Here is a 10,964-nt window from a genome sequence, read left to right on the forward strand (position 1 = left end):
TTCAATGAGACCGAAAATCGTCTTGACAAACTTGTACAAAAGATCCCAGAATTTGTAAGGAAATGCCAATCGTTTTGCGACACTTCAAAAGATATTAATGCACATCGAAGATTAAATAGCTTAACACTAACGCGAAATGCAGAACTACTTGAAATTCTCGAGATGCCCCAATTAATGGAATCGTGTCTGAGAAGCAACCAATATAACGAAGCATTGGAATTGTCTCAATATGCTCGTCAATTGGGAATGAAGCATGGGGATATTCCTATTATCTCGGTACAACCTTTCGTAATGTTTTCTCATGTTTTCTTTAGTACCATATTTGTTTTATTTTACTTTTATTTTATTTTTAATATTTTAGTCTATAGTAGCAGAGATCGAAAGCAGCTGGTCAGGTATGGTAGGACAAGTAGTTGGCTCTCTGAGAGGAGATTTACCGCTTCCAAGATGTCTTCAACTTGTCGGTTTGTTGCGGTCTATGGATGCATTTACAGAATCAGAACTTCGTATAAAATTCCTTCAAGCGAGAGATAGCTGGCTCCAAGGCTTGCTGAATGCAATACCAAAGGAAGATCGTAAGAGACCTTTTTATTTAAATTATAATATAATACGAAAGTTAAATTGATTAAACTGATAAGAAAATTACATTTTACTATGTATTGCAGCTAATCTTCATATGACCAAAACAATAGAATTATCCAGGATACATTTATTCAATATAATAACTCAGTACAAAGCTATGTTTAACGATGATGAATTAGTAATTCCCGGCCGCGACTTGACATTAAATGAATCTGCGATATTTTATCATTGGTTGGAGGAAAAGGTAGATTTATGTAACAGACGCATGTATAACGTAAACGGAAATGTGATTGAACTTTTTCTTTTTCTAGATAACACAATTTCTTGCTACACTAGAGCAAGACTTACCAGGCGTAACGTCTATAGATACCATTTTGGGTCAGTGTACATACTTTGGATTATCATTTGGTCGAGTGGGTGTCGATTTCACTGGTCGAATGTCGGATATATTTGTACGAATTATCGGTGAAAGGTTTGAACAGAACATTCGTAGAACAACTCGAAAGTTTGAAAAAGATATGGAAACATTTACGTTGATTAACAAAACGCAACGACTTGATGTAAAAATAGAGACTTGTATTCATTCTGTAAGTATAAAATAATATCATTTAAAGTTTACATTAATTTACCATTGTAAACTGTTGTTAAAGGAAAATCCGCCTGAACAACTGGCAGAATTTTATCCTCTGGCCGAATACTGCAATGGGATAATAACTGCATTCAATGAATTGAGACTCTGTGCACCGGTGGCACTCTCCACTTTATGCACAAAATTGCTACAAGAGTCATTGCATAATGTGGCAAGGGCTATGCTGGTATTTTACAAGCAAGAACAGCAAGTAAGTTTGCATTGTCATGTAATTTTTATTCACAAGTAAATCTTCTATATTTTATCAAATTATATGTCGTAGGCATTTGCTGCCGCAGAACGAGAAAACATGATTAAGTTTACAGAATGTTTAAGCGAACAATTAATACCTTATATACAGTATTGTATACATGCAATTTTTCCACCTGCCCAAATTGCATCTCATTTAGGAATATCAGTCAGTATATTGCAGAAAGAGGTATGAATCCTTAAACGACATAAGGCGATACATATATATATATATATATATATATAAAAACATATATATATATATATAATGTGTGTGTGTGTGTGTATGTAATGACATAAAATAAATTATAGGAGATCACATATTTAAATAAGCGGATTGTAATAGAACCTGTGGCTATACTGTTACCTATTAGAAAAGATTGTTTGGCTTCCAAATCATGTACATCTAATATACAGCCATTAATATCACATAATGTAAGGAATTCTTCTATCATAACGTCTCTACCAATAGAAACGATAGATTCAAATTTGAGGAAGACTACAATGACAGAAAAATCAAAAGAAAACGAAACTATTCAACAAGGAACGATATAAAAGTGTGATATGCAAAATTCGCAGAATTTTAGCGATGATGTAAAGAGTATTGTATAATATACTTGATGTAAGGACATAAAGTATTTAATTATGTTGGATACTTGCTTACTATTCTATATACATATATGTATATATCTCGAGGTAATGTAAATAAAAGATTTTTACGATTATCAGGGCGCACTTGTCTTTATTTTTTGAAAATGCGTAGAGGAGATAAAAATTTGACAAACAGCGAAAGTGCAAAATAATTGAATCTTAAAGTAAATATAAAGCAATTAGGCTTCAATAGATATCGAAAATATTTATTCTTTCATACACTCTTCCGTAACTTGACTCGGCTGCCCGGTTTCATTCTCATTTTTCTTCTTTTTACTTCCAGAAACAATGTCGTCTATTCTCAATAACAGAATAGCAGTCTCGATCGCCGTTTTATATGTTTGCAATTTTACAGACAATGGTTCCCATATACCGCGTTCCTTCATATCAACCAATTTTCCCGTTTCTCCATCAATGCCCCAAGTAGTTCCTTCTGTTGCATGTTTAGCGCGCAACGCCGTTAAAGTCCTGATAGTATTTGCGCCACAATTCTGCGCTAGTGTCCTGGGAATGATCTCCAAGGCTTGTGCGATCGCTTTGTATGGCCATTGTTCCACACCTGCAAGTCCTGCCGCCTTTTCTGTTAAAAGCCGGGATACTGCCATTTCCACTGCTCCACCACCTATCGAGAGGGAGGAGGGAGAAGAAAACATAAAATGTTTAATAAATCATTTTGACAAACAATTAATCTTACGCACCTGGTACGAGCTTTGGATCGACAAGAAGATTTCTGGCGACATGCAACGCATCTTGCAAATTTCTCTCAGTCTCATTCAAGATATCTTTGCTAGCACCTCTCAGAATGATTGTACAAGCTTTAGGATCTTTGCATTCTGTGATAAAACAGAAATAATCGTCACCGAGTTTCTTGATTTCAAAAAGACCAGCACCTGTCCCAACATCCTCTTCCTTGAGTTCTTCGGTGCGATTGACGACAGTAGCACCACAAGCGCGAGCAATTCTGTTAATATCACTCTTTCGTAACCTGCGTATCGCAGATATGCCGGCTTTCACGAGGTAATGCTGAGCAAGATCCGATACGCCTTTCTCTGTTATCACGACATCCGGTTTCACTGAAATAACATCCTCGCACACCTTCTTTACATACTCCTCCTCTAGTTCCAAAATTTTTGTGAAATCAACATCCTTCATTATCTCTATATTCGTCTGAGATTCGCCCTTCTTATATTCCAATGGACAATCTAACAGTACTATTCTCGGATCTTTGATGTAACGTCTCATTTTTGGATGTGTCACATCCTTATTGATCATCACACCCTTGAGAACAGTACTGTCCTCTATTGTGCCACCGGGTATCTTCTCTACCTTGGCATAACGTTTAATGTCGATCTCTCTTCTGCCATTCTCCTCGAGCATCACGGTATGAACAGCGTCCAAAGCGATTTGACAGGCTAATTCAGACCAACGTCTGATAAATTTAGTACCTGTACATGAGTTTATCACTTGGACCAATTTACTTTTGTCACTGCAGTCTAAATCAATGCTGACTTGTTCATTGAGAATCGTGACCATATCTTCTAAAGCCTGACGATACGCTCTTATGATGACAGTAGGATGCATGTTCTGTTCTAAGAATGGTTCGGCGGTAGCCAAGATCTCGCCTGACAGAACAATCACCGAAGTTGTACCATCCCCTACCTCTTCATCCTGAGTCCTAGCAATTTCTATCATGGACTTTCCAGCAGGATGCTGAACAGTGATCTCGCGCAAAATCGCATTACCATCATTTGTCATTACGATGCCACCCATTGGATCCATCAGCATCTTCAACATGGCTTGAGGACCCAAACATGTTCTAATGACGTCGGCAATTGCCTACATATATATATAAAAACAAGAAAAATTTGTTACATTGATCCAATATATTTGAAAGTTACACCAATTTAATTATAATTGAATTTATAGATTGCTCATAGGAAAAATAATTTTTTTTTATCAAATTAATTTGCATTTGGTTTATGAGTTATCATAAATTTAAGTTGATACGCGATATGAAAATCAATGCGAATAGACAATACTCAAACTGATTTAGAATCTTTTGTGACTTCAGAAAGTCACACGTGGGCGTGTACCTCACGAAAATTGCGAGGAATGCCTTATAAGGAATGCGACACACACATACACACACACACACAAACACAGACATACGCTTTCACCTTGCCCGCCTGGATATTCTCTCTCTGTACTTTTCTACCGGTGTCGCGCTTCGTGTTCTGACCTGCAATAATTAAAATGTTCGACATGGTTAGATTGCGACAGATACACGCGAGTTGCTAAACTACTCTTAAACAAACGACAGACGAAAGATCGACTTGAACTTACTGAGAACTACAATTGGTGCCGAACCTGGTCCAAACATTGTATTTTTTCTTTATTGTTGTTTTTTTCTTTGTCACTACACCGATTGATGTATAATATAAACTTTTCCTGATAAGGACGAGGAACAAGGCTGACGGTTAATTACTACACAAAGGCTAAAAATGTGAAGCTATGAGAGAACTACAACTATCAAGCAAGAAACGCAAAGTTCCAAACATGAATAACAAACGATTGATAGAGTTGCAATTATGAGAATGCTGCACCGATAAAACAGTCGACAGTGAATGATGGTACAGTGCAATGACTGTACCTCTGCAACAGACGGTAACGGATGATAAACACTTATACAGGGTGAATCAGAGTTGTTGAACCAACTTTTTATCCTATGAGAAAATTATCGATTTTGAATTACCTAATTTTATCTAATTGAATTATAAATACAGTTAATTATTTTCTCATTAATTATTATGCCCGTTTTTACCAATGTAGTTTAACTTTAATCTCGGTTCAAATAACTCTTTGTCTTTTTCTAGAGTAAGAAAAAGCTAAAGAATAAATTGAACCAAGATTAAAGTTAATCTGCGTTGGTGGAAACGGGCCATAGAGTAAAAAGCTGGTTCAATGACTCTAATTCATCCTATATACCACTGCAATGATATATGTAAGTAGTTTTGTCCCTCAAGTTCAGAGGCGCTAGTGTCTAATTTTTAATATGGCGATACCTCTATTTTATCTCAAATTTCGGTTTGGATGCTCTCAGTACTTCTATCCTTGTTTCATATCTAATGAACGATAAAGATAGAATGATGATTATAAAGCGCATGACCAAATCAAATGGATGCAGCCTCAGTAGTACGATATTCAATTGATATAAATCGACGATATAAGTTTCATATTGATTGGATCAGATGGTGCACTACGTGCAGCATGAAACGAGTTTAGTTTTCGTCCATCAGTAATACATATATATATATATATATATATATACATATATATATATATTCACAATACTTAGATGCATTGGTTAATTATGTACATAGGTATTTGTATTTATAAAATTGATGCCTAATCAATATGAATCGCAACAGTATGAAGTAGTGTGGACGTGATCGTAGTCTTGAAGATGGATACATGATCGATTTTTGAATATAATTCATGAATTAATACGATGGAGAATACGAACGATAAATTTTTTTATGTCTATAGTTCTTCATTAGATACCAGAATACAAGTCAAGATGTAAGTATATCTCACATCTGTATTACTGTATCGTGTAACCGAACTGAGTTCGTCACATGATAAAAGTATCTTATGACATTCTGTCCGTATGATGAAAGACTTTCATTAATTATACTAGCGTGAAATAATCGGATTAGAGTAATTAACATACATAAGGACATGTTGAAACATTCGGTCATTATCTCTAATGTAGATTGCATACGTCAATTGGCAATGGTCTTTTTAGACATATGTCACAGATGTTCTATCTGTTATTTTATACAGAGGTACATTAGAGGGCAAAAGACATAGACCGGAATACGACGAGCTACTTTTAGATCCTTTACTCAAATATTCGGGTTTGTACGAGAGTGGTGGGATTCGTGGAGATCTAGCTGCATCTTTGCAGGTATGGGCTGGTGGTAGACCTTTGGCCCTACCTGTACATACAACCTACAAACACTTTACTACACGCTGGAAGTATGTTGCATTTGTACTATACCATCTCTACTCGAGTATCAATATCTTTTATTTTGTATATATATATATATATATATCATTGAGACGATGTATTTTTTACATCCAGCTGGAATCAATGGGTCTATCTACCAATTTCCTATACGGATTTGCCACGTGACGCCCAGCTGTGTATAACCTTATATGACTGTGCAGGACCTGGTAGACAGCTTCCAGTAGGTGGTACGACTATATCATTATTTGGTAAGCATGGAGTGTATCGACAGGGCATGCTCGATCTTAGAGTATGGCCTGGGATAGAAGCCGATGGTAGTGTTCCAACTAGTACTCCAGGGAAAGCCAGAGATCATGGGAAAGAACAGATGCAGCGGCTTGCAAAGCTGGTTAAAAAGCATAGAAACGGGCAAATAAACAAAATTGATTGGCTGGATAGATTAACTTTCAGAGAGATTGAATTAATCAATGAAAGGGAAAAAAGAGCATCGGAATACTTGTACTTGATGATAGAATTTCCAGAAGTAACGATGGACGGTGTACCGGTACGTGAAATTGTAAACATATATATATATAATTTTTTTATGCGTATAAAGATAAATTAATAATAATACATTCATTTTATTCTATTGCAGTATTCAATTGTATATTATGAAAAAGATGGCGATGAGGTTTTTCAACATAGATTACAGCCAGACGTTGTGACACTTCCTGATTATGAAATTTTACAAGTAAGATTTTACAAAAGAAAATGGCGATATACGTACCTCCAATTGTCAATTATATTTTGAGAATATAAAGATAAAATTTTTGTTCAGGAGAATCTTGTGGAAGCAAAACATCATAAATTGGCGCGCAGTTTACGTAGCGGCGGCAATACTCGCGAATTAAAACCTACCTCGACTGTACGGGATGCCTTGAATACGATATTGGGATATCCCCCGACAACCGCACTTACTACTGAGGAACAAGATTTAATTTGGAAATATAGATTTTACTTGTCTAGTCAGAAGAAAGCGTTGACCAAGTTTGTTAAGTGCGTTAACTGGAAAGTTGCCGGTGAGGAACGCCAGGCTCTGGAAATGCTAGCTTTATGGGCTCCACCGGATTCCGAGGATGCTTTAGAATTATTAGGACCTGCATTTACTCATCCGGCTATTAGAAGATATGCGATTAGCAGGCTTAATCAAGCTCCTGACGATGATTTAATGTTGTACTTGTTGCAACTAGTACAAGCGTTAAAGTATGAAGATTTTGAAAGCATTAAGATTGCTTATCAAGCGATGTTGAAGGAGAAAGAAGAAAGAGTAGAATCAAAAAATTGGAGCACTGAAAAACTTGAGAAAAGCGAAAGATTGGAAAGAACGGAGAAACTAGAGAAAACTGACAAATTAGAGAAAGACATAAGAAGCAGCGATTCTACATCTACCCCGATTACAACTGTGAGTCAATAACTCTCTTTAGAATATATGTGTGCATTACATTGTTATTCATTTCGTTCTATGTATAATTGGTTTTACATTTATTTACCTTTACAGTCTAGTGAATCAGAGAGTCAACTATCAACGAGCCAAGAACCGCTTATGGATCTAGCATCGTTTTTAATTACTCGCGCTTGTCAGAATTCAATGCTGGCTAATTATTTCTATTGGTATCTCTCTATCGAATGCGAGGATCAGACTGATCCTGCGATAAGCGCTAAGCAAGATACGCGAGTTAGGGAAATGTACGTTACCGTAATGAAAATGTTTTCCATGATGTTAGCGCAGGGGAATACCATCTGGCAAAAAAGAAGAGCATTCCTCTTACGACAGAAAGTGTTCATCGATCAATTGGTATTTCTGGTAAAAGCGGTGGCGCGAGAAAGTGGAAATCGGAAGAAAAAAACTGATCGATTGAGAACGTTACTCACTGATCCAGATCCGGCGTTCAAGATTAATTTCTCGAATTTCGAGCCGATACCTTTCCCTTTGGATCCTGAAATTTGTATCAAGGGAATTATGCCGGAAAAGTACATATTTAAATTGTTTGACTATAGCGATATATTACTATGTTCAAATGTGTGTGTGTGTGTGTGTGTGTGTGTGTGTGTGTGTGTGTGTGTGTGTGTGTGTGTGTGTGTGTGTACACAGGGTGAATCAGTCGTTGAACCAACTTTTTACCCTATGAGAAAATTATCGACTTCATATCTATTGGATTATAACGTGCGTGCAGTCGATAATTTTCTCATAGACTGGTAAACGGCTGGTTCAACGATTCTGGTTTACCTTCTATATATATTACAATTGTAATATTTACTTTATTAATTTTATAGAGCAAGTCTTTTCAAGTCTGCGCTCATGCCATCGAAACTCACATTTTTGACGACAGATAATACCGAATATATTGCCATCTTTAAACATGGAGATGATTTACGACAAGATCAATTAATTTTACAAACAATAGCGCTTATGGATAAATTATTAAGAAGGGAGAATTTGGATTTGAAACTAACTCCGTATAGGTAAAAACTTGTTGTTAAATAAGTAATATTACGTAAGATTATTAATAACTAATTGACTTAATCACATTATTCAGAGTACTCGCAACAAGTACCAAGCATGGTTTTGTACAGTTTATCGAATCTACAACGGTTGCGGAAGTTTTAGCTAGCGAAGGCTCAATATTGAATTTCTTTCGGAAGCACCATCCTTCTGAAACTGGACCTTACGGGGTAGTACCTGAAGTCATGGACACCTACGTTCGCAGTTGTGGTAAGTATCATTCATGCAACTTTACGAAAAATGAATGAATGTACATTATTTAAATGTTACTCATTAAAATTATGCAGCTGGTTATTGTATAATTACGTATGTATTGGGTGTCGGCGATCGTCACTTGGATAATCTGCTTCTCACAGCATCAGGTATGTATGTTCTTCAACGATTTTGTTAGAGAGATTGTCTCTAACAAATAAATATAGCAAGTATGCAATATTTTTTAATTCACAGGCAAACTCTTTCACATCGATTTTGGCTACATTTTGGGTAGAGATCCAAAACCTTTGCCCCCTCCAATGAAGCTCAGTAAGGAAATGGTCGAAGCTATGGGCGGAATCGGTTCCGAACATTATCATGAATTCCGAAAGCAATGTTACACGGCATTCCTACATTTGCGTAGACATGCCAATCTGATATTGAATCTGTTCTCGCTGATGGTAGACGCCAGTGTGCCCGATATCGCCTTGGAACCGGATAAAGCTGTGAAAAAGGTCCAAGATAAATTGCGATTAGATTTGAGCGATGAAGAGGCTGTGCATTATGTGCACACTCTTTTAGATTTGTCGGTCACCGCGGTGATGGCTGTACTAGTAGAACAACTCCACAAATTTGCGCAATATTGGAGAAAGTAATAAGACGAAATCAATGTACAGTAAAATCATACAAATTGTGTTCCTTTCTAAAACGATAGATTATGTATTGTTATATTGTATATAAAATGACCACAGTGTGTTTATAACATATTAATATAATTTATTGTATTTTGGGAGTATTTTAGGTAATAAAAATCTTTGATATGAATGATTTTCTCTTGCTCGATATATTTTTCCAACGAATTCGATAATGATTTGGTATCTTTGTGAGCACTTTGAACTTGACTGCGTATAATTATTACGTTCAAATGTACATACAATATAATTACGAAATGTAGATGAATTTACAAAAAAACTATATATGTACACACACACACACACACATACACACACACACACACACACGCGCGCGCGCACACATATATACACACACAAAATATAAAAACTTGTTTCATCAAAATTTTAATGAACGTGCCTAAATCATAAACATGCTATTTTTTGTACTATCACGAAATGTAGCTTACCTACCGTGATAAGATGTCAGTGGCGGAAAAGCAACAAAACATATTCATTGCACGTGTAATCAGTTATGTAAATACTCGTATATTTATTTTATTTTTAATTACAAGTGTATGTGGTGCACACAATAGAAATAAATGTAAATAGATAATATTGTTAGTGTTGAAAATATCAGATTGTTATCGACATGTGAAACGCAGAGGAGAGCTACTTAACTCGTATCACTTTATACTATTTATGAATTTAATAAAATCAACAAATACATATACATATTTTATCTTATACATCAGATAGGTTTTTTTTCGTTTTTTAATAGAAAAAAATGTAGCTTTAATTTCCCATTTTGCAGCGTATTATATGTTTCTGTAAATATACACGATTTTCATATAATTTTTTTGATACATACGTACATATGTATATACATACATATCAAAAAAGAATTTAAAGTTAATTATAGAACATTAACAATTCAGTCCGTTCTTGAAGATTTTTCTCAGATTTTTTTCTTACATATTGCGATATCATATCGAGCTATGTTTGACATGAGAATACACATATTTTTTATCTCCAATATCAACACAATATGTACACGCGTGACCATAATTAAAAATGCCACGAGAAATAAAAACATTGATTTATTTTTGATATAACGTGAGACTATAATAAAGAATATAATTTTTCTTATGACATTTTGGTAAATCTGCCTTGCTTGAGGATTGCGCAGTAAAAATCCTCAAAAACCGTTTCCAGTATATTTTGCAATTACAATTTCTTCGCGTTTATGAACATTCTTCAGGCTAACTTAGGCACATCTCAAACACGACAGATTTTGTAACAATTAAAATCTTTACTCGCTCTCTTCACTTCAATCATCTCATCAACATACAAGGTACACTTTATATAAGTTGAAATAAGCACATTTTTATTTCCTATATATATATATATATATATACA

At 35.3% G+C, this 10,964-nt stretch overlaps 3 protein-coding genes across 3 annotated transcripts in view; 2 read left to right on the forward strand and 1 right to left on the reverse strand.

Annotated features, from left to right (window-relative positions):
* Positions 1-2,083, forward strand: part of LOC108691298 (conserved oligomeric Golgi complex subunit 8) — a 2,771-nt gene extending 688 nt beyond the window's left edge. Inside the window, exons 4-10 of the mRNA XM_018198973.1 lie at positions 1-276; positions 362-575; positions 666-826; positions 894-1,169; positions 1,233-1,421; positions 1,494-1,649; positions 1,772-2,083. Of these exons, the coding sequence (XP_018054462.1) occupies positions 1-276; positions 362-575; positions 666-826; positions 894-1,169; positions 1,233-1,421; positions 1,494-1,649; positions 1,772-2,014 (1,515 nt within the window). The 3' untranslated portion in view covers positions 2,015-2,083. The remainder of the gene's footprint in view (positions 277-361; positions 576-665; positions 827-893; positions 1,170-1,232; positions 1,422-1,493; positions 1,650-1,771) is intronic.
* A 98-nt stretch (positions 2,084-2,181) lies between these two features.
* LOC108691308 (T-complex protein 1 subunit gamma) lies at positions 2,182-4,654 on the reverse strand. Its single transcript, XM_018198986.1, has 4 exons — positions 4,454-4,654; positions 4,288-4,349; positions 2,809-3,946; positions 2,182-2,732 (listed from the first exon to the last, which is right to left on the reverse strand). Exons 1-4 carry the CDS (start codon positions 4,488-4,490, stop codon positions 2,317-2,319), a joined length of 1,653 nt encoding a protein of 550 aa, XP_018054475.1. The 5' UTR covers positions 4,491-4,654; the 3' UTR covers positions 2,182-2,316.
* Positions 4,655-5,502: 848 nt separating this feature from the next.
* On the forward strand, positions 5,503-9,530 carry LOC108689150 (phosphatidylinositol 3-kinase catalytic subunit type 3). Its single transcript, XM_018195797.1, has 10 exons — positions 5,503-5,689; positions 5,954-6,148; positions 6,255-6,684; positions 6,775-6,870; positions 6,958-7,581; positions 7,678-8,150; positions 8,454-8,642; positions 8,717-8,892; positions 8,970-9,044; positions 9,130-9,530. The coding sequence occupies exons 1-10, from the start codon at positions 5,619-5,621 to the stop codon at positions 9,528-9,530; spliced, it is 2,730 nt and encodes a 909-aa protein (XP_018051286.1). The 5' UTR covers positions 5,503-5,618.
* The last annotated feature ends 1,434 nt before the right edge of the window (positions 9,531-10,964 follow it).

This window comes from Atta colombica, unplaced genomic scaffold, assembly GCF_001594045.1.
Source record: "Atta colombica isolate Treedump-2 unplaced genomic scaffold, Acol1.0 scaffold105, whole genome shotgun sequence".
NCBI lineage: Eukaryota > Metazoa > Arthropoda > Insecta > Hymenoptera > Formicidae > Atta > Atta colombica.

What these genes read in the sequence shown, in the direction of transcription:
- LOC108691308 (XM_018198986.1), bottom strand. Translation starts at nt 4,490, where the DNA reads ATGTTTGGACCAGGTTCGGCACCAATTGTAGTTCTCA. An exon ending in GGCACCAATTGTAGTTCTCA is followed by an intron (nt 4,350 to 4,453) that starts GTAAGTTCAAGT and finishes TAATTATTGCAG; the next exon opens with GTCAGAACACGAAGCGCGAC. An exon ending in AGAATATCCAGGCGGGCAAG is followed by an intron (nt 3,947 to 4,287) that starts GTGAAAGCGTAT and finishes ATATATATGTAG; the next exon opens with GCAATTGCCGACGTCATTAG.
- LOC108689150 (XM_018195797.1), top strand. Translation starts at nt 5,619, where the DNA reads ATGGAGAATACGAACGATAAATTTTTTTATGTCTATAGTTCTTCATTA. An exon ending in TTGAAACTAACTCCGTATAG is followed by an intron (nt 8,643 to 8,716) that starts GTAAAAACTTGT and finishes CACATTATTCAG; the next exon opens with AGTACTCGCAACAAGTACCA. An exon ending in CACCTACGTTCGCAGTTGTG is followed by an intron (nt 8,893 to 8,969) that starts GTAAGTATCATT and finishes AAAATTATGCAG; the next exon opens with CTGGTTATTGTATAATTACG.